Here is a 23,984-nt window from a genome sequence, read left to right on the forward strand (position 1 = left end):
TAAACACAAGGCGGATGGTTTTTGACACAGGGAGTGTCAAGCCACTGTAAAGAATCAGTTATGTATTTTAGCTGTATTATTTTACAATCATGTGGTCCCCCTCCCCCCCCGGGATTTTTTTTTTTCTTCTTCTTTGCCCCCCACTCTATCATGTCCTTAGTAATTTTTTCTGGTGAAATTTGTATTGCTAGAGGAGAAAAGTATCATGTGGGATTGTGAGTACTAGAACAGGCTGGAGTCCAGCCAGCCGTCCTAGTGAAGAATTCACAGAACTGGATCTTCCTCTCCCTAGTCTCTGCCAGAAATCTCTGTTCACAGTAATGCTCAAAAGCCATTTTGGCCTATCACCGTCCCTGTCACACCTAGAATATGATCTCAAAATTCTACTTTCAAACTTTAAGGGCGGAAAAAGGACCATGTAAATGAAGCAATGATGCTAAATTAATATATTTTCTACTTTTGTCTTATAGAAGCATTTACTTCAATGTAAATCTTATTTAAGAAAGTGCTTCCTCGTTAAAACATAGACTTTCATGGTACTTCTCCTGATGTCGACGTGAAGTGAAGTAGCTACAAAGGCAGTTTGTATGTGCAGACAACTCAGAACTTAGTTTTGAGATATTAAAACTTCTTATTACCATAGTTGCATTCCTACTCCTCAGGTCACTATAACATTTTAATTTTCTATAATCAAGACAAGTTGGACTATATCTTCACAATAAGTACATTTATTTCTCTTACCTTGTCTACCAAAAAGAAAATTAAAATGGAAGTTTTTTCTTTTTTCGCCATCCTAATGGACAACAAATCTTTTGTGCTGTGTTCAAAGAACAACCAAGGTGTTTTGATTCACGTGTGAATAAAAATTACCGTCCTGAAAAGTGTCTGGACGAAGGCATGGAGCTTTTGTTATGGTCAGGTGGTCCAGCCTCAGCCTCTGGAGAGGAAAAGAAAAAAAAATAAAGTGCCAACAAAAGTTTTTTTAAATTAATTAATTAATTTACACTGCAGATTTATTCCCTACCTGGTCCACCCTCCTAATTTTCCACATCCCATACCTCCTCCCCGCCCCCCTGTCTCCACGAGTATGTCCCTATCACCCACCCCACACCCAACCAGAACTCTAAACTCTTTGGGGCCTCCAGTCTCTTGAGGGTTAGGTACATCTTCTCTGGCTGAAACCAAATCCTGAAGTCCTCTGCTGTGTATGTGTTGGGGGCCTCATATCAGTTGGTGCATGATGGTCCAGTGTTTGAGAGATCTCGGAGGACCAGGTTAATTGAGACTGCTGGTCCTCCTACAGGGTCGCCCTCCTCCTCAGCTTCTTCCAGTCTTTCCCTAATTCAACCACAGGCAATAAAAGTCTTTATTTAAAGTATTTTTGTCCTTTATTTAAAGGTTTGTCTGTGAACCAATCTATCTATATGATCTTCAGTTGTATGTGTTTGAGATTTAGAGATGAGTTGGTTCCACTTCTTAGAGAGTCCTCAGTTCCTATGAGAGTAGTAACATTTTATACTGGGGCCTTTGCACTTTTATGTTATAAGCCTGTTCCCTAAGAGCCCTTCATTTATCTTTGATTTAAAAGATAGATGGATTGTAATAAGATAAGTGTTGCTGAGTCAATCAAACACAAATAAATTGATTAGACAACAGTAGAAGGGGTTGGGGATTTAGCTCAGTGGTAGAGCGCTTGCCTAGTAAGTGCAAGATCTTGGGTTTAGTCCTCAGCTCTGAGAGAGAGAGAGAGAGAGAGAGAGAGAGAGAGAGAGAGAGAGAGAGAGAGAGAGAGAGAGAGAGAAGACAATTGTAGAAACCAGACATGGGCAAGTGACTGAGTCAGAATATTTAATAATTTAAAGAATGCATTTACCATTGTTAACATAATTATTATTCACATTTGAAAAGCCCTTTTCCAAGCAACACGTTAATGTACGATTTATACTAACACAGTACTTTGATTATGTCATTTCCCCTGCTCTTTAAACATGTGTAATCATTCTTTTTGTCAGACTCCTAGAACACTACTTCAGCCTCAGCTTCTCACCACAATAACATTTGCTTTTCATTTTTGAGACAAGGTCTAACATAGCACAGTTTAGTCTTAAACTTACTATGTAGCAGCTAAAGACTGGCCTTGAACTTCAGGCCTTCCCATCTCTCAAGTGTTGAGATTTTACAGGCCCACCCGCCAAATGCCCAGTTAGTCAGGTAACTTTTAAATACAACATTTTGAAATCTTTTCACAGTCTTTAACTTTTTAAAAAATGATCCTTGCTTTGCTTTTGAATTTCCTGAAGTTTTTAAGAACACTTTTTATTTTCCAACCCAGAATCAATTGATGGGAATATATATTTAATTCTTCTGAGCTGTGAATGATCTTAGTGAAGGCAAGAGCAGGTTAAGGATGAATGACATCAAGTGAACAATACCAGAAAAAAGAAACCAACCAATTCTCCAATACTCAAAGCTATATCAGAAATTTGATATCCAAGGAGGTTCTTTGACTAATTGTTAGCAGTTAGTAGAGTTCAGAGATCAGTCTGCCGCCTTCTCTTTCTTTCTCCTTTTATTGTCCTTCCTTTCTAGCTTATTCTCATTTTCCTTTCATAGCATTGATTTTCTAAAATAAAAAGTCTTTATAAACAACACCACCACCAACTCCATCTCACTACCATAACCACGTCAACAAGAACAAGAACAGCAGCAGCAGCAGCAGCAGCAGCAGCAGCAACAACAACAACAATACTCATGCCTTATAATAATGCCATTCTCAACCTTCGACATTGGAGGGAGAAATAATTGTGCGTTCCTTTCCTGGCGAGCTGCGATAACATTTTAGGATAATGAAACTTAAAGTTTGTGAAAGCATTATTCCAGTTTCCGAGAATCTGAAACACATCTTCCTAGATCAAATTCCCTTGGAAACAGGAGGGCCCAGAAGGTGTCAGATTTATTATATCAAATATCCTGCTAAAGGGAGTGGATTAGAAATTTGCGTAGATGGCCTGTTTAAAAAGTTCTCAACGTCATTCTAAAGTAAATGGCTCTCTCTTGCTTCACTAGGTCGGTACCTTCAAGTCCATTACACAACATACTTCGAAACTGTGACCATCACACGTGTTTAATTTAAAAGGGTCCAGTAGTGTCCTGGCTCATGACCCGAATTACCACCTCTCTCTCCTCATGGCGAAGGTTGCTCTTTAGAGTCTTGCAAAATCAGTAGTGTTTACTCTTGACAAATTGAAAAAACAAGTTCATCAGAGCAGTTTGTTCTGTTCAGCACATTATAAGAGGGGGAGGGTTTTGGCAATAATAATCACTGTGCAAAGAAGGGCTGCTGATGAATTTGCTGTTTTCAAAAAACATTTTCGTAGAAATAATTTACTAGTTAGAATGAGCACATATCTAATGATTTAGTCATCACACTCTATGAAATTTACACTGTAAGCATGTTTTGGTCAAGTTTTAAGAAACTTCTTTGACCAGGATTAGCTAAACTGACACAGTTAGCATCTTTCTAATTGTTTTAATATTCATCAAGTTATTTTTTTAAAGGTATCAATTATGTGGAACTCAGGTCTAGATTGACCCTTTTTTCCTTTTTAAAGAAAAGCTAAACTAAAAACTTTTACTAAAGGCTATTTAGTACTGAATAACTCATAAATAACGAGATGACTCTATATTTATCCAGATGCCAGATTTTTATATATACAAAACAAAAGAACCAGAAAACTATTTTAAAGGTTTATTTTTTAATCTATCTAAAACTATCTATATAATTTATACTATTTGCCTTCTAAAAATGTAGGTAAGGCACTTAGATGTTGTGAATTTTCTTGAAATCATTTTTAGTTAAAGCCAATACTGTTTCCTGATATATATTGATTGATATCCTAGCATTTCTTAGTAAGCATTTCCTGAATTCTTTTAGTTACTCTACATCTTATTTCCAAACAAATATAAGAATTCAGTGAGACTAAAGTACTCAGATCCTGTGGCTTTGGAATGAAAAATTATAAACAATAAGGTATAAGATAGAAAACAGTGAGAACATGATTTGCTATTGTAGTTAAGTCTGGTCAAGTCTCAATCCAATTTACCTGATCTGAATTACAAAAACAAGATAGCCAGTATAATTCCCTGCTATTTGAATATTGTTGTTATTTTTAAATTTAAATGTAATACCAAAAGTAAAGTCAGAATTACTTTCATCCCTCATTTTTTGACATTTACTTAAGTTGTATCATCTTAACTTTACGTGATGGCATAAACCCTTCTGAGCTCTGAAATCTGTTCTTTGCACCTCCACTCTCGGGTGTGCTTTCTGTCTTGCTGGATCTTGCCCAGCCCACTCTCTCCACCTCATTCTACACCGTCACACCCGCTTTTCCAAGTATGACCAATACACAGGAAGAGGATGGACATTGGCTAAGAGCTGAATTCTGATTCTGGCCTCGACTCTTTCAGTGTGGTGCTAGACAAGCTAGTTACAAAGCTAAGACACACTATCAGCTATACAACAGGAACAGCAATCGATAACCAGGAGTTGTTTCTAAACTTAATGGAGAAGGCAAGCAGGTGCCTAACGATGAGAATAAATGGCAAATTACTTAACATTATTCATGACTAGAACAATTAAAACAAGTTTATTTAAATATGTATTTATGCACACATAGACATACCTTTTATTATAAATATGCAATGTGCTAAAATTGTAATCATACACTAGTGTCTTAGCTTCTTATGTAAGATTTTTAAATTTATTATTGAATAATTTCCATTTTTCATCATTAAAGATTAAGTTTGATTAATTAACTCTACATGACATGTTTTTAAATTTTAATTGTCACCAAAGTAGTACTTTTTACATCTTTATTCAATATTTAACTTTACAAGTAATTTTCAGTTTATTTTCTTAATTTCTATTCTAGATTCTGTTATCTAAATATACTTTATGCAAGCATAGTCAGCTATGACTAACTTAGGACCTCTTGCTATTCAATATTAGCACTACATATGCCTGTCTTCCAAAAAACAATCTATCCACCACAGTTTTCTTTTTTGGCAGACATTTTTCCTCCATCTTTTGGACTGACTTACATCTGACCTTCCCACTTGGATTTTGCTCTGCTCTGTTTCTGTTTAACTGTGCCTTCAATTTTTCCAAGGTCACTTGAATTCTGAATCAACTTTCGAAGGAGTTGTCTATTTTCTTTTCATTTCACTTGCCCTCAACATACTTGGCTAATTTACTTGCAGCAGCCTACTTCTATACATTCTCTGCAAATTGTCTATGCACCAATGTTAGTCTAGGATATATGTGATCCTCTTACGTTAAGGTAGATCATGCCTGGTAGTTTTATTTCAACCTGCAACAATGATTAAATACAACTATGAGCACAAAAAATGTACTGTTGTTGAATAAAAATACATGTTGCATGTACTAATGAACTTGTTCTCTTTACGGTGTTTTTCAAACACGTGGGGGTTTATATAAAGTGATTGCTTTTTTATTGTCATAGGTTATAAATCACATGCACCTTGGGGTTTTATTGAGTGAAACCAATTTTACAAGGTCTCTTCTCTCTGTTCATTTTTCAACTTCTTTTACATCACTTCAACGTTTAAGTTATCAAATGTTAGATTGATAAATACATTAATCATAATTGGTTCCTTACTTTCTAGCCCTCAAAATGTCAATGGGATCTTAATGGACCTGCCTTACTTGATTGAGTTTCCAAAGACACTGGTTATCATAAAAAAACCTTTCCTCAAACCACTTAATATCTGTCCATTGTACTTATCAACATCTGACATGTTAGTAAGCAACTAAAACAAGTTGGAAATCTTTATATTTAAACTCAAAGGAACTTTCTATCCTCACACCCTCACTTTTGAGCAAAGAAAGAAAGTGCAATTGATGTGGGGTAATTCTCCTCTCTTCCTTTCAAACTACAGGCATTCTTGTGCACGTCCTTACTGTGGCAATGTTCCTGTTATATTCTTCGACTAGTAAAACCACATAATTGAACCTGACCCCTTTATACTTTCATATTTCATTTTAATACATCCCTACTTAGCACAAGAGTGGGGCTTTCTTCAGAGAGTTTTTAAACTTCCTTTATTCTGATTTTTTTTTTGTCTTCCAGTGATGTTTTCACAATGAGACTTTTGTAGTAATAGTGCTCCCTTTTTTCCCCTGAGTCCTAGGTATCGTTATATCCTCCTGGGTTTATTGACATAATTTTGTTTGCTATGGCTTAAATAATCATAACAAACCAGGAACTCAGTATACATAAACTGATTCATTCATTCATTCATTCATTCATTCATTCATTCATTCATGCATCTATCCATTCATTTCCCTAAAGCTTCTATTGCATGCTTGCTATATAGTTGGGTTTTTGAAAGAGGCTCAATTTCTTAGAATTGTTTTTGATTCATTTCTTGGCAAGTCATGCTTCAAGAATTGAGATTTGGTGGTTTCTGCACACTTGAAGAAGAATTGCTAATGCCATTATTTATTCTAACCCTGTGACCTATATTTTCCACAATGAGCTGTTCTCAACTTTTCCATTTGGTAGGAGTTCTCCTTAGTGTTGCTTTGTGTGTCCTTGTCCTTGTTTCAAAATTTTTGCCATGAATGGATTAATGGGAACAAAGATGGTGTGAACAAAAGTGTTCAGTCTCATCCATAACCTACATGGTTAAGTGAAACCAAACACTATTTATTGCATTGAAGGAAAGTTAGGGAAGATACCAGCGAGGGCAGTGCTGTGTCCACTGCAAGGAATTGTCCTTTGATTAAGTTGTAATTAGTATGTAGAGGGACACATACTTTTGGAAAGAACCTTAACAATATTGATCAAAATGCTAACATTAATATGTAAAGCAACAGCAATAGGAAGAAATGAAAGTGGATTCATTGCAGAGTTTTCAAGATATATAAAGGATTTTGTAACAATAGTAAACCTTTTTTTGATATGTTTTTACTTCACAAAACACTATACAAATTCACTGAAGTTTTCATAGCTATAATTTACATAGATATATAAAAGAAAATATACAAAACTGTCGACTTTCAGGTTATATTTGGGGTGACACAATTATGTTTGAAATTTCTTTAAATAAAAAAATGAAAATAAATTCACCATCATACACGATATAATACTATTACAATAATAGATATTGTAGTTGCAAATTTCTAAACTTAAATACTTTGGAAGACTGAGAGCTATTATTTTTTTAATTTGATAACTAGTTGTATTAGTTATATACAATTAGTATATATTGATTATATATACATATATGTATATTGTACACATATACTCTTACTTATGTGTGTGTGTTCCTGTGCATAAGTACAGGTATGTGTATGCACAGTATATGAATAGAGGTGAGAAGATAATCTCATGTGTTGGTCCTCATCTTCCACCTAGTATGAAACAGTTTTCACCATGTATGCCAAGCTAGTGGATCCATGAGCTTCCTAAGATTCTAAGATTCCTAAGATTGCAGCAATGGGATTTTAGCTGCAAGCCCTTCATTTGAACCATATCCCCAGCAAAGGAGGGGAAGGGAGGAAGGGAAGAAGGGAGGGAGGGAGGGAGGGAGGGGAGAGAGAGAGAAAGAGAGAGAGAGAGAGAGAGAGAGAGAGAGAGAAAATGAATTTACATTTCAATTTATGGAAAAGAATAAAATGCTTTTTGAGCATTAAATTAAAAGGAATGTTTGTAATTCTTCCAAATGTGATAAATGCCTTGATTTTATTTCTCTATGTGGGATTACATACAAGAAAATAATAAAGCTATAGACAGTGACAACTATGGTAAGTGCATGAGTAACAGAGGGAAAGTTACTGTGTAAAATAATTTTACTTTTCCAGACAAATGAATTATATAAACGTAGAGACCCACAATGTCCTGGCTTATAAGCAGTAAATTTTCTAAGACAAGGCCCATCATCTGTGTCCGTGATATATTCTGGACACCCTCCTTAGCTGAATGTATGCAGCTTATGTAAGGAAAGAATCATAGCAATGTGGGAAAAATTCAAAATATTATGAAGAATGTCTTTCATGAAAGTGTACTATTCTTTTAAATTTTTCTTGCCTGACTTTCGTGATCCCTACCCATCATGTCCTAAGCCCCACCCCTTTGACTTGCCCAAGTGTAAGCTTCCTCCTTCATGTCATAATGTTTGACAGTTTGGTTGTAAGTTCTAGTCTATCTGGGCACTTAATTCCAAAGACACTCACCATTTTATTCATTATTTATCCATTTCCGGGCTTTCCAATCTTGAGGTTGCGTGTGGAGTCCCAATGTATGAATTTTCTATTTTGAGTTTAAGAATTTTAACTATTTTTTCAAATAGTTTGACCCCAGTGAATGTTTCTATACTAATGCATCAAGACAGAGGATTTAAGCTCTGCTTTGATACTTATTTGTGGGTTCGTATTTTCCCTTCCAGCATTGACACTATGTCAGTGAAATTAACATACCTTTATGTCATCACCTTCACTATGGAAATCCTAAGGAGTAAGTCTTCACAGCTTACATTTCCTGGCCTTCAAGGCTGTCTGGCAATGATGCTGTGGGGCTGCCTTCTCTTTATGTGCCTTGGCTTAAGTGAGATGCCCTGCTAGCCAATGTGACCCTTTGACTGCCCACTCTTACCTGTGGCTAAAGCATGAATTGAGTAATTGTATTTAGGTCAAAACACAAATGCCCAAATCTTGCATTATCTTAGGTGATACTTAAATCACTAAATAATTGAGATTAATGTTTATATTAAATTGTTTCCCATTGTTCTATTCTCATTTTTACAGGCTTAAGAGATCTGGAGATACACAGTAAATTCCTTTGTTCCCTTGTGTTCTGATTAGGGTTACCAATAGCTTTAAAATCTAGAATGAAGAAGAGTGTTGTAATAGAAATATAATATATTACTTCATTAGTAGTTTCTCTTCCCAAGTAACTCAGATGTTTTCTGTATATTTGTAGAGGAATGTTTGTTTTGATATTTTCTTTACTGGATGTGGTTTCCATCATCCTTTTTCAAGCAGAAACCTTTTCCATATTTGGGTTTTCTTGAAATCCAAATGGATTCTGAAGTGAATGAGGCACCATTTCCAACTTAGCAAAGTGTTTGATCTTTTGCATTATTAGCAAGGTACTGCCCTTTGAAGAAGGAGTACACCTAAGGCTGTTTACCATGCCTGGGTCATGTTATTCAGCTACATAAGCAACTCCTTTGATGGCTAGCTTGCTTGCTACAGCAGTATCATGATTTCCACAGGAGAAGGTGCCACTTGTTATGTTGCAATTTGTATGACATGTCCATTGGAACATCTCTGGACATCAGCTTGGGAGGAGGGGCTAAGGAAAGGAGGAGCTGTAGATAGGTTATTTAATGGCAGAATGAATGGGGAGTCAAAGATCGCTGTGCAGTCAGCCTACAGCCTCAACTGTACTGTCGCCACACAGCTTTCTTTCACACTGGTTACAAACAAATTGGACATCAAAATCTCATGAGATATTTGTGATTTAATTTTAGTCACAAAACATCTTCAAAATGACGAGGATTTTGACAGCTTGCAAAGTGGTGAAGACCCTGAAGAGTGGCTTTGGTTTTGCCAATGTGACTACGAAGCGACAGTGGGACTTCTCCAGACCTGGCATCAGGCTCCTTTCTGTGAAGGTAACACCCCTGTTTCTTGTGTCTGATGATAATGCACTGGACACAGTTTTGCAGCGAAGCCAATGTGGTGCTGACAGGGCAAATACAGCTTCGAACAAAGTTGTTTATTAAAAAAGTGCTTTACCATAGAATCCATTGATATGGCAAATGATTATTTTTAATCTTCTCTGAGTAAGGTGGAGGTGATATTTATCCAATATGAAGAATGACTCCAGTTTCTACGGACATATAAACTATAAGTGTACTACTAGGAAAAGGGTACACTTAAAAAAGTTATCATAGTTTAGTTTATGCCTTGATTTTATTGCTAATGGTCTGAGTTGAAAGAAGCAGGTTCTATGTACACAAGGAATACTCCCCCCCCGCCCCCAAGTATGCTAAGCCTTTGTTTTATAATGGCTTAACTGAAAAGGTTTCTTCCTAGACATATAAGGTTTTAAAAGTTTAGAAGAAAAATATCTACGAATTTTTAATATTGGATATCCCTGTACACAGAGGAAGACAGCATTTCCATGCTCTCTTAACCTTCTTATCAGAGGAAAAATTTATGATTCTCCTTTTTGCAGAATCAGATTTTGAGGCAAACAGCAGCTGAAAAATCTGTCTGTCCAGGTTTATCTGTAGCAGAGAGGCCAAGGTCACAGTGGAAAAGTAAATTCTTTCCCTCCTACCCCCACCCCTGGTTATGAAATCCCTATAGGAACCTCTACCTTTTCCTATCTCTTTATGATATTTCTCACTGGAGAAGGCTAATTGCATCATGGGGACTTGGTCAATGAAACACTTCTTTACTGAATACAAAGCTTCAGAAATCATAGTAGCTTCAATACACTGTTTCTTTAGAGCAAAGAGCTATAAAAAAGTAGAAAAAAAACACCATTCTTTTTCAGTGTTGAGTAAAAACAGGTTGAGTAGCACTGGGAATTCTGCTTGTAGTTTGGGTGCATAGTAGGCTGACTAAAAATTGTCCTGGTGCTCCTTAGATTCCTTTTTTTTTTTTTTTGACATTTGACTCTTTTTTTTTTTCCATTTTTTATTAGGTATTTAGCTCATTTACATTTCCAATGCTATACCAAAAGAGATTCTTTTGCTTATAATGCCTTGGTCAGGATTTCAGGGGCTTTGGATTCTGGCATGTGTGGGAACAGGCAATTTCTATAGGTTCTTATAGATTCCAGGGACAGGAGAGAGACATAAGAAGACTGGTGGGAGAGAAAAAGAGGGTGGAAGGAAAGGATGGTGGCATGGAGGGTAGGGAGAGGAAGAGGAGGATGGGGAAGGGGAGGAGGAGTGGGAGGGAAAGGGAGAGAGACACTTATGCTTACATCAATGACATGATACCAACTTGAGCCTGCTACCCTGAGAATTTATTACAAAGCCTAAGAAAGCCATGTTGGATTCATTTTGATAATAAGATGGAAGCCAGAAAGGAGAATGGATATTCTAAAGCATCAATAAGGACATAGTACCTTGATATACAGAGAATGGTGGTTTAGCTTTAGTTAAGTGTTTCAATGCCTTGAAGACATCACATGCCATCTTGAAGAGAAGAAACTGTAAGGACAACAGTACCATCTACAGTTTAAGTGCTTTGTCATATTTCTGAACTGTGTCACCTGGACCACTTTATTCTCACAGAAGTGGGTAGCTAAGGATGAGCAGGTCTCTGTTAAATACCAAAAACAGAGCAATGAATAGTGGAGGCCACAATAATTATAAATCAGATCCCTAGACTCAGCAAGCACTCTACACAGCAATTACCACACAACAACATGAGCTAATTATGTGGACCGACCCCTGGGAAAGCAGTTCTAGCTCATGGTGGTAGATCTGTTTCAAGGGTCTTCCATAGTTCATAGCTAAGAATGACAAATTTTCAGGAGGAATAAGCCATCATTTCAAGGTGCAAAAGCCATTACTCACATACAGTCATTACTGGCCAGAACTTTGGAGGAATGCCAGGCATGAAAAATGGAAGTTCTTAAGCTTCATGGTAGTGAATTAAAGTCCCACAGAGTCCAAGGGGGACCTGTGTTCTTAGTCACTTATTTTGAAATAGTCCTTTATGTATGATTTTTTTTTTGCCTTCTCTTTTAAAACTCAATTTTCTAAGAAATACACATCCAAATTAATTCTTTTTGATGTGGGCACAGTATTTTAAAGATAGTTAAAAGTCATTAGAGTATATTTACATAATTGTCATTGAAGGGCATGGGAGCAGTTTTTAAAGGTTAGTAACAGAACAGCTAGTTACAGATAGTAAATGGATTGTGAAAGACACTCAGATACAAAAGCATTGCCCTGTGAGTCAGGTTGTGCTTGCAATGCCAGAAGAGGTCACCTTTTTCTCCCCATGGTGAGAGAAGGAGGTGGAACCAGCAGTGACACACTCTGTTTTTCTGCGACACTTCCTTGCATATTTGCTGGTGGCTAATATTTACAGAGTGTGTGTTGCCAGTGGACACAATTGCGTTTCACTCATGGGGAAGAAGAAAGAACTTCAAGGTGTTCCTTGTTTTAAAAGAAGTTGGTATCAAGGGTATAAATGATCAACAACCATAACATATGAAAGTTTTAGAGACCATAATCTTTTTTCTATTAGTATTGAAAATGTCCAGTGTGCATTATTATACTCAGTCAGTTGGAACAGTACTGTTGAAGACACTGAGGCTGAGAAATAAAATAAAATATAGATTCTAGCCTCGATTATATATTCCATATTATTCTGACCTTGGCAACTCACATAGTCTCTGAACTTAAACTTTGTCATAAGTAGTGGAGAGAGAGAGAATGTATGATCACTATACAATACTGAAGCTTAGAAGGCAATTTAAAATGAAAGATAAATACTTAAAAAATTGTGTTCCATTCACTTCAGTAGATAGACTTTGTACAGGGATAGATAGAACCCTTATGTTTTTTACAAACTACGAATTATTTCAATGATAAGAAACCTGAGAAGAGCTCTTACACATTTATGATGATTATTTTATTATTATAATGTTATTATTTCTGCTTAAATATTCTAATTAAATAAGAATATGTCTTTTATCACAAATATGACTCAAGGACCAAAATAAATAGACCTTGGGGTAAGGATTGGGATAGGGGTAATCTTGTGTCACATATTCAAGGCCTCAATTTTTAGTTAGTATAAGTAATGCAATTGTAAAAAGCAGGTTGTATATCAAAATGCTCAATTTTGTCCACCACCTTATCCAGTTATTCATTATTCGACAGATCAGCATATTGTGGAAGAATATAGAAGGGGAATAGGCAAAAATGATGTATGATGTCTCTGACTTCAATGAGCTTGAAGGTTTATGAATTCTGAATTCACAAGTCTTAAAGACACCAGGACTGAATAGTTTTCCTCTTACTTATAAATTTGAAAACCAGAGGTATTCAATTGAAAAGGTTGAGTTCCCTGTGAATAGGAAAAAAAACCCAGTAACTATGGCTTCTGATATTAATCTATTTATACTTAACAGGAACCTGTGTTCAATTAAGCCAGACACCTAACATTTGAGTCTTCTCTCTGGCAATCTGGATGTGACAGTATCTTTTGGAAAGTTTTATTTTATAAGACTATTCTGATTCCAATAAAGCAAAATCTTTAGCTCAATTTAGAGGAGCTATCAACACTTCAGTAGGAATTGATAGCTCCAAGAAGAATCCTTTACCTATAGTCTTAAGAATCATTCATGAAAATAAAATTTATTAGTATATTAGAATCTTTCTGTACAATACTTAGGGGTAAGGATTGGGGTAGGGGTAAGCTTATTGTACATAGTCAAGGTTTGCTGTTTTATTAGACTTTTACTACATACATGTTGGGGATGGATTTCATCCATGGTAGTACAAATATTTCAATGAAAAATTAAGTTCAAGTCCCAAGTAGTTATTGTCTAATTGGCTCAGAGAAGAGGTCACTTTGTGTGCTTTTGATGCACAGTTTTCCTGTGGTCAGGAGGTGGCTTCTCTTTTCTATTCCCATGTATGTTATCCATACTTTGTTTATTTTCTTGAAGCACAGATTCTTTAGCTTACTACTGACGGTGCTTTGACCATTTGCGCATCTTTGCATACCTAACTTTTGGAAAAGCTAGGAGAGAGAGTAGTGAGTGAGACTCCAGGAGGCAGAATTTCTGGAAGCAGGGGCTCTTAGTTCGGATCATGGTTTGCTTCCCCTAAGGCTGAGCCCTATGGACCTCCTTGCCTTATCACTGTTCTGCTGTGGGTCAGAAGCTATGGATTCTGGTTAAGACAAGTTCTGAGGGTCAAACCTGGTCTTGACTCATGTTTCCTTGGCTTCTTCTCGAGGCTTCCTTTGCCCATCATTGAGCATGGTTTTTAGTGGTTAAGAGGCGAAATGAGGTTCAGCTGCTGAGGAAATGGGGCTCATTCCTCTGCCTGTATGTCTCTATTAGAGCATCCTGGCATTTCTGACTTGTTAGGATTGAGAGCTGCAGTATGGCTGTCAGTACTCCTTTTGGAATGAGATGAAGACGGAGCTCTCTGTCAATGTTCAGATGGAGGACAGACAGACCTTGATGTCACTAGTATTTCCCAGCATCTTTACAATGACTGGGCTACTTGCCAGCCAAACAAACAGGCTCAAACTTGCTGTGACATTGCATTCATGAGTAAAGACAAAGTTAAAACCTGAATGTGCTTTTGAGGTCATTTCCTTTCGTTATTCTTTTCTAAACACCATTTGAGAAGCTTTCAAATTTCTCAAGGAAGTTGGTGGGTGGTGAAATTGTCATTAGTTAATCAATAGGTTTAGTGGCAAATTTGACCATTTCACCTATGTCAGACCATACTAATTTATAAATATAAGTAAAAGTTAGCTAATACTCTCAAATTCAGAACCATTTGTCCTATACCATATGCATAGTCAGAGCTTGTTAAAAAATACACTTATGAAGATCTGTAATGGAGTCTTCACAAATACTATACTTTATTTATGAGAAATATAATTAGAACAAAATTATTCATGAATCTGGCTCTTTTGTTCAGCTATGCCCAGAACATGGGGCTGTTCAAAATTAACCTTGTGATTTTAATCTTCTACATTAGCTTATGTTTAACAAAACCAGTGGACTTTGATGCTGTAAGGCTTAATTGATTGCTACAGTTACAATGTTCAGACATCCTGAAATGTTAAGCATCCGTAAATACAAAGAAGTACATCAAATATTTTAAAGATAATCAAATTGTGTTCGAATTAGAAAATTACATACCCATATTTTGAAAGCATAGCTTCCAAAGTGAAAAGATAAGATTTCATTTACACAAAACAAAACTTTACCATTTTAAGTCTTTACTGTATTATTTACATAATAAATATCTGAAAAAAAATCTGTCCTTAGGCTTCCTATTTTTCATAGTTTAGTTTAGATATATGTTTTTAAGAGGTTGAGTACCAGGGTGAACTAATAGCTATGAAATATCAGGTAAGCCAGAAATCAAATATATTATATAGCTTGAGGCTGTGGTGAAAATGGAAATAACACACAGGGCTTCTACTTTCTCTGATATGCAAATAGCCTACGTAGATAAATGACTCTATAGCAATATAGTCAGATTCCCAGAGTAAATCATTTTCATTTCTCCTACTGGCTTAAGGGGGTTATTATCTCTATAATGCTTTATGTCCAATTCTCTGTGAATTTTATTGCTCAGTTAGCTTAAAGTTTTCACACAAAACATTTTGATTGCAAATACTAACATGGCCAGTCAAAAGCTTCATTACTCCTCCCATTTCACAGATGTGTAAATACCAAAGTTAACAAGAACATTCTGAGATATTTATCAGGAAATGTGGTTAGAACTTTAAGCAGGCCTCCATTATCAGCTATTTTTCCTTTTTTTATTATTTCTTTTGTTTTGTAGATTATAATACAATTACACAAATTTCTCCCTCCTTTCATCACCCTAGACAGATTTAAAATTTTTCTTTTTAAATTTATTCTCTCATAGATATATCTTGACCACACCCGCCCTGCCTCCTTTTCTTTCAGCCCCGCCCCCAATTCTCTACTTCTTCTGTTTCCCTTCAGAAAAGGTCAGGCCTCCCAGAGACTGTCACCAGAAATGGCATGCCAAGTTGGAATAAGACTAGGCTCCTCCTCTCAGCTTAAGGCTGGATGTGGAAACCTGTAACAAGAAAAAGGATCCCCAAAGCAGGCAAAAGCGTCAGAGATCGTTCCTATTACCATTGTTAGAACCCCGCAGGAAGACCAGGCTGCACAAACTTAATATATATACAGAGGGCTTAGGTCAGACCCATGCAGGGTCCCTGATTATTGGTTCAGTCTCTGTGAGCCTCTATGAGGCCAATTTCGTTGATTTTGTAGGTTTTCTTGTGGTTTGTTTTATTTATTTATTTATTTATTTATTTATTTATTTATTTATTTATTTATTTTATTTTATTTTATTTTATTTTATTTTTTTGGTTTTTCGAGACAGGGTTTCTCTGTATAGCCCTGGCTGTCCTGGAACTCACTCTGTAGACCAGGCTGACCTCGAACTCAGAAATCTGACTGCCTCTGCCTCCCAAGTGCTGGGATTAAAGGCGTGTGCCACCACACCCGGCTTTCTTGTGGTATTTTTGATCCATCTGGCTCCTACAATCCTTCCTCCTCCTTTTCCACAGAATTCCACGAGTTCCACTTTGGCTGCAGGCCTCTGCACCAGATAGATATGTTATAACCTGACATTTTCTTATGTGCTGGGGCCACAGCTGTTGACGCTGTCACTGGACTCTGCTGAATCAATTTTCCTGCTGGGATTTCCTTGTTCGGGCTGGAGCCCCCATCTACCTGAATCTTAGCTCAATGGCCCACACATTGTGTTTTCTTCTCTTTTACTTTGTTGCATTTTTCAGAAGAGGCTCAGATCAAAGAGTCAGCAAGGATTCCTTCTCTGTATGGGTGTCAGAAAGTTTACAGATAGAGTGTTTCAGGACAATGCTGATTAGATATGTCCCTTCCCCTTCAATAAAATCATTGTGTGGCTGTAGCCATGTGCTGCTTTTCTTTTTACCTTGTCTGGTGTGCTCCTATATACAAAAGCTCAAGTCTATTTTCAAATACAAGAAAAGACCCATTCTACTTGTTTCCTGTGTCTTGAAGTAAGGGATTAAAAACACCAACAAACCCACAAAATACCTGATTCAAAGCAGAGGACCAACATCCTCAAAGCCAGTAGAATGACACTGGGATGCAGAACCTTGAACAAGCATCAATGGATGGTTATAAACAACATTATAATGAATGCAAAGAAATGCCCAGCAGTAATAAACATGAAGCTGGTTTGAAGCTTTATATGCTAATTATAAATTCCGTTTCAATTTTGAATACACTTTCCAGGAATGAACTCTCTAAGTTAGCTTAGTATAACCCCAGGGACACTTTTGAAGAGCATCTTGAGGGGAAATTTAGCTGTGTGACTTCCATTATTACTTGTCCCATTGTTCTTATTCTGGAAAATTTTTTGAAACATTGACTCTTTTAAATGTGATCTCAAACTGAGAGCCTTAAAAAGCAAAGAGTTCTGGTCATTTATAGCCCTCTGAAGCTATCCAGTCACCTCGTGAAAAAATGAAAATAAACCTGTACATGTAGTTTCAAAGTGAATTTAAATTTTCCTACCAAATTAAAAGCCTTAAAAAGAAGAGTGGTTTGGGGTGATAATATTTGTATAATCATACTTTAGAAAATGTCATTAATAAAGTTAAAATACTTTAGGACACAGTGAAACCCCAATGCTGAGCTCCATACAGGCAAACCACAAAGAAGGACAAAAATTTTATTGGAGTTATGATCCAATATATAGACAAATCATTTGCACAAAATTGTGTTTTCATAAAAATTACTTCTAATTGGTGAAAGTATTCCAAGTTTCACAGTATTAGAAGACACTATTGAACTTGTTTTAGAATGTTCATCCTAAAGGCAATGTAGGAATGGGCATCTTATGGATGTTGAAATAATACAGAAAAAAAAGAAACAATACAGTTTAATAGAGAGGAGTATTACACAAAGCAGAGGATTAAAACGGTGTAAAAAGTTTTAAATGTGTGTTAAAACATCGATAACGTCACAGACATTCCTACAAATGCTTGTTGTTAAAACTATCATTTAATATTACTAGGCCACGGGGGATTTTGTATTTCTTCTTTATAAAGCCTTTAGATTTCTATCACGTTACAGCAGAATGCAGGTTTCCTTCTGTGTATGTCTACCTATGTGCATTCATGTGGCCAGAGATCAACAACTGGAGTCTCTCTCTACGGCTTTCCACGGAACTGTTTGAGATAAGTCTCTCACTCAACCTGGAACGTCCTGCCTGACCAGTGAGCCTCCAGGACTTACCTGTCTGCACACTCCTGTGGAGTTTCAGATGTACACAGTCATACCTAGGGTTTTATAGGCTTCTCAGGAGCTGAACTGCAGTCTTCATGCTTGCACAGTCTGTGCTTTACCTGCTGAGCCATCTCCCCACATCCATGAATACACCTTCTGAGACCTTATTCACAACCTCATTGACTCCCAGACTCATAGTATCTATAATGCTTAGAAAGAGAGATTAAATTAGCTTAAATGAATTTTCCCTCAGATCTGTATTAGCCAAAATTCTTGATTTCCAGGTTCTGTGCATATTTTGTAAACACAATAACTGGAGTAGATGAATACAAATGTGATCTTGAAAAGGGAGAGATAATATTATTAATTACAGATATAATTTGAACATTGGTTTAAGGTCAATCATGAAAAGTTCCCCTCTCTGTGCATATTAACATTCCTTCAAGTCATTGCATGCTGCTTTTCTGATTACTGATACAAATAAAATAGATGCCTACACTTCTATTCTTTTCTTTTCTTCTTTTTCTCTTATGAGCTGTGTTCTGTCTATATAGTCCAGTTTGGAATTGAACTCAATGTCATTCTATACCTGTCTCTCAGAGTCTACAATTTCATGTGTGCATCACCACATCCAGCTGTGTGCTGCTTGTGTCTAGTTGTGTGTCCACTCTTAAATATAGGCCAACTTGGGAGTAATATTAGCCTGGATGGGTGATTAGGTTAAAATGCCTCTTCTCAATTAGGTTCATTTGGAAAGGCGTTGGGGTAATATCAGGGAAGCTGCTGTTGACTTGGAATTGCTTCAGTGAATAGAAGTTTTAGAAGTAGCCTTGTAAAAGATATACCGGGAGACAAGTTTGACAAAATTGTAGTCAAGCCAATTGGAAGTGATGATCTATCAGTTTCCCTCACTAAGCTTGCTCCTTGGTCCCCTGTCTAACTCAGTCTCCAGATGTAAAAATCTCCAGGAAGGTTATGTGCTTCTCTTCTCTTCTCTTCTCTTCTCTTCTCTTCTCTTCTCTTCTCTTCTCTTCTCTTCTCTTCTCTTCTCTTCTCTTCTCTTCTCTTCTCTTCTCTTCTCTTCTCTTCCTTTCTTTTCCTTTTCTTTCTTTCTTTTTCTTATTCTTTTTTTTTTTGGTTTTTCGAGACAGGGTTTCTCTGCATAGCCCTGGCTTTCCTGGAGGTCACTTTGTAGACCAGGCTGGCCTTGAACTCAGAAATCCACCTGCCTCTGCCTCCCAAATGCTGGGATTAAAGGCGTGCACCACCACCACCACCACCACCACCACCACCACCACCACCACCTGGCAGGTAATGCGTTTCTGACAGCAGGAAGCAATCCTCTTGCCTGGTTTCTCACAGCAGGGCAAGTCCATACTGGAAGAAAGGCTGAGTGGAAAAACATTTGACCTACCTTGGTATCTGTGGTCCTAGCTGTTTTCAGAACTTGAGAATTCGGGGTCTGAAATCAGTGGGACTAATTGCCAACACAGGTTGGATTACCTGAGCTTTAGGATGAAAAAAAATTGGACTAGCCACACCACCCCGGCAACTCATGATTTAGAGACAGGCAATTCTTAATTGCCTCAGGTCTCCTGTTGTCTTATCCACAGGGATTTTGAATTAAAGTTTCTTATAAGTAGATTAGACTTTATGATAAAATTACTTTTATTCTTTTCTTTAAAAACTGTAAAGGAGAAAGGAGAAAGGGATAAGTAAGACAGACTGGGAAACGAAAAAAAAAAAACCTGACATCAACAACTACCACCTCCACAAAAGACTGTTCCTCCAATTACTACTGTGAGGATCTCTGTTCCCCGAAGGCTCTGTCAACTCAAGTGTAAAATGGAGATGTTAATGTCACCAACCTCATTGCTTTTCTTCAAGGAAAAGATGAGGAAATCCACTAGTAGTTATAGAGACACTACTCCCTTGCACATTCGTGTTAACCATCACTGTGCAGAGGCTGTCTCAGGGGACATCAGGGTGGAGCCCTGAGTGACACAAAATGCTCTCAGACATTATCATTCCCATAGGGCTTCATGACTATTTGAATGCGTATCCCTTGGCCTGAACAGAGGTCACTGCTTTGTCTCCAGTCAATTTGTTTATGCGACTGCATATGGACTTCGATTAACATAGACAACTACATTCAGCAGGATTGTGCTAGTCTAGTTTCTTGTTAAGGCAGTGTCAAAGGTAGGTGTTTACTAACTGCAATAGATCAACTTCCTTTCAAAGACATTCTTAGGAAATGGTAATCCTTCTCTTTCACCAGTGTTAAGAGGCACCTCACTAAATGGGATCACACTAGAGGAAATTTCAAGTATATGTTTCTTTCAGTAAATATTTAAAAAAATAATTATGCAAATATTTATCAGTGGCAAGGATGTATCAGCACTCTCCATAAACCTTGACAACAATAAAGATAAAGCCACACAGCTTCAGTTTTAATGGAGTCAGAAAAATGAACCAATTATTTCCTATTTAGAAATTTGGTGCATAAATACAACACTTCAAGTATGAGACCTTATTAGTGAAGAAAAACAAAAAGAATCATTCTCTACAGAATCTTGTTCAACCTCTTGCGACCCTTTCTTTTGTCCTGGCTACTACCAACCCTCCCATTACATACAAATATTTAATAGTTAGATGCTAGCAAGCATTTTATATAAAAAGTAAACAAAAGAGTTTGGGTTATGTATATCCAATCTAGTTTTATTCCTTTATGCTAATGGAGGATTCGGTTTCTACATAGCATGGCTAGTTACTACTATTTCCAGTGGAATTAAGTCATGAGAAAAAATGAAAATAAGATTGAGAGGACTTCTAGAACTTTCCGACAGCTTTACCTACCCCAAACCTGGATGGTGTGTGAAGCTGGTGCTGCATGCAGCCAAGAGTTATCGCTAGTCTCAATGGATTCCTTTCTTCCCTTCATCCTATAGGATTGGCCTAGGTAGAAAGTGTGTCCTCATTCAAGTGAGCTGAAGATAGATAAAAATGACCAGGATCCAGTGGCCATCAAAATCACTTCACAACATCATGTGTTAGTGTTCTAACATTTTAACACAACACACCAGTTGCTATGCATTCTTAAGTTTGGCGGACTGCAACTTTATGTGAACCACAGCTAGCTCTTTCTGAAGGTGTTGGTATAGGCTTGAGGTTTTTTGCTGTAAAGGTCCCTAGGAAGTAGAAAGCATACCTTAAACCACTATAACATGCTCCGCCCCACATCATCATCAGCATCAGCATCTACACACACTGAGAGAATGCCAGGAACATGATCACAAAGCAATCAGCGTTAATTCTGACTTGTTCAATCATCGAAGGCCTAGCCTATAAACTAAGAAAGACAACCAGGATGTAAATAGGATACAAGCAAGGTGTTTACTCATAGAGAGTAAGAGCAGAGGTATTGCATGTAGAAAATGACCTAAGAGAAGGAAGCTATATTTAAATTGATTAATTTGAAGACTAGTATCCTTCAATAAGAAAGCCTTAATTGTACTGCCTAGGCTAGGAGACAGGGAGACATGGAGGTAGCTTGTGTGAAGGGGCGCAATAGAAAATGGAACGTCTTATTTCATGAGTAGCAGCGTGATTTTATGTAATGTAGAGCTAGATGAAGAAGTAAATGGGTGTCTGACCCATTCTCCTTAGTCATCATTGTTATTAATCTTTGGGTATTAGGTGCTGAGATGGAGCTACTTTTAATTGGTGTACCATTTAAATAACTTTATTATTGTTCCTGTAGGACCAGACGTGAATCGAAAGTGGCTTCTCTCAAGATGTTAGGAAAAGATAACAAAGGCAGAGGGTGCAACTCTAAGAAGTTTAGTGCCTTTGAGTTTGAAATACTAACAATAATAAGCAGTTCTAGAGAACACGTAGCATTAGATATTTATCTTTGAAAGAACAGTTCAGTCAAAAATTAGACAAGCAAATTAAGAATGGGGAAAGCTAAAAGTGAAGACTAAGTATCGCATGAAAATATATAATTTCAGTAATAAAATAGATGAGCTGGGGGCACATTAGGGAATAAAACAGATGTCATGCTTTGCTCAAAAGAAGTTTGCTTCCTAGCAAGATAAGATAAGACAGCAAAGGAGTCACTGCATGTATGGGCTTTAGGAAGGTGAGAAAAATGTTGACAAAAGTCGTGGCCAAGGTCATGGAGGACTGCGAGGCAAGCTATAGTCTTAAAAACAGGAATTGGGGAGACCTACAGAAAGGTGACATTCGAGCAAAGACTTGAAGGGCTTTTCAAATTTGGGACTTGAAACACAAAGTTTGCTAAACATTTCTTTATTGAAATTGGCTTTAATCTTAAACATAGGGAGAAAAACATAAATCCATTTATGAAAAAATTCCCCCAAAGAAAAGGATGCTATTTTTCATGAATTTATTTATTCATTCACTTTATATCTCTACCATAGCCCTCCCTTCTTCCAGTCACACAAGTCCCTGCCCCCATTACCCTCTCCAGTTCTCCACAGAGAAAGAGACACCTCCCCTGGGTATCACCCTGCCCTGGGACATCAAGTCTCAGCAGGAATAGAAACGGATGCTATTTTAGGCAAATTTGTATATCCAGGCATTTCAGTCACACTCCCATTCTGCTTTTCTCAAGTGTTCTCCGTTTTACAATTCAGGAAAGTATCTAGCTCTTTACTAAACGGAGAGTCTAGGGATTCTCACTATGCATCTCCAGAGGCACAAGTACTTAGCATGTGGGAGAGGCTCAGTGAGGTTTGTGGCTAGGTCTTAATTGTTCTATTGGCGTATACATTTTTATTAAGCACAAAGGGACCATATCATTAAAAAGGTCCTTGATTTTTCTTAACCTTTCATGACATTCTGCAAGTATAGACACTTCCCTTAATTAAGACTTTCACCACATTTTCAGCTTTTAAGGGACTAGCGTGCCCTGGCAGTGGGCATTTAAATTATAATTTAATAATAGAAATCTAATTCCTAGGTTATGCATCTGTTTGACAGGATGGAGGCTCCAAAAATATCTTATGATGGTGAAAGGTGAAATCTTATGGAGTCTCTGTAAGGGAATGACGTTCGGGGGGACGGTTATCTAGGAGAGAGGACGCTAAATAATAGCTCAGTGCTTGGAGTTCCTCCATCAATTCATAGATAAGTCAACTGGCACTCATCATTTTAGTCATTGGAGGCTAGTATAGTTAAGAGGAATATAAAGTGTACTACAGGCAATAAACAGAAGCCTTGTAACAATGTAATGAGTGGTAGGAAGGAGAATTGGAAGGTCTATAAAAACTGCCAAAAAGCACAAAAAATATAATTAAGGGAGCAAAGACATATTGAACGCATTCTCTGGGACTATTTCAGACAGCAGTAAATGTCTCTTCAAATGTATCTTAGAAAAAGAAGAGCAGGGCAGGAAACCACTTTCATGAAGAGAAGAGAGGAAAAACTACGAACTAGAATTGTGGGAAAAGGTAATAAGAGATGAATTTGCTGATGTGAATTTTTTCCTTGCTTTAAAATAGTGTCATCTAACCCAGAGATCAGACAATAATCAGAAAGCTCTAGTTGGGAGTAGGTCAGAGGAGGGAAGAAGAAAACATAAACAAAGGTGACATTTTAGGCAGATAAGCTCAGTATAAGTTCGATAAATTGGAACATAGATAATATCTGAATTTGGAGTTCACAGCCAAGCTTGCCTAAGTACAATTATTTTAAGTTGCATGTTATTTAAGACCATACTCTCTTCTATTTTCTGAAGGCATGTCAGTTTCACATGACTTCCCCACCAACAGAAAATAACATTTCCAGTAGAAAGTGTTTTGTGACAGTAAATTTTCATTACTTGGACCAAAGGGTTTCATCTAGTGAAACACATCTGAGTTATCTGGGGACTTTTGCCAATAAACA

At 37.0% G+C, this 23,984-nt stretch overlaps 1 protein-coding gene across 2 annotated transcripts in view; it reads left to right on the forward strand.

The window, feature by feature from the left end:
• Positions 1–8,837: 8,837 nt before the first annotated feature.
• Positions 8,838–23,984, forward strand: part of Cps1 (carbamoyl-phosphate synthetase 1) — a 108,842-nt gene continuing 93,695 nt past the window's right edge. Inside the window, exons 1-2 of one of the 2 annotated variants that reach the window (XM_011238500.1) lie at positions 8,838–8,854; positions 9,559–9,702. In XM_011238500.1, coding sequence (XP_011236802.1) covers positions 9,577–9,702 — 126 coding nt within the window. In that variant the 5' untranslated portion in view covers positions 8,838–8,854; positions 9,559–9,576. Of the gene's footprint in view, positions 8,855–9,438; positions 9,703–23,984 lie in introns of those variants that run through there. The other variant, NM_001080809.2, reaches the window with a different exon arrangement.

Source organism: Mus musculus, chromosome 1, assembly GCF_000001635.26.
Source record: "Mus musculus strain C57BL/6J chromosome 1, GRCm38.p6 C57BL/6J".
Taxonomy (NCBI): Eukaryota; Metazoa; Chordata; class Mammalia; order Rodentia; family Muridae; genus Mus; species Mus musculus.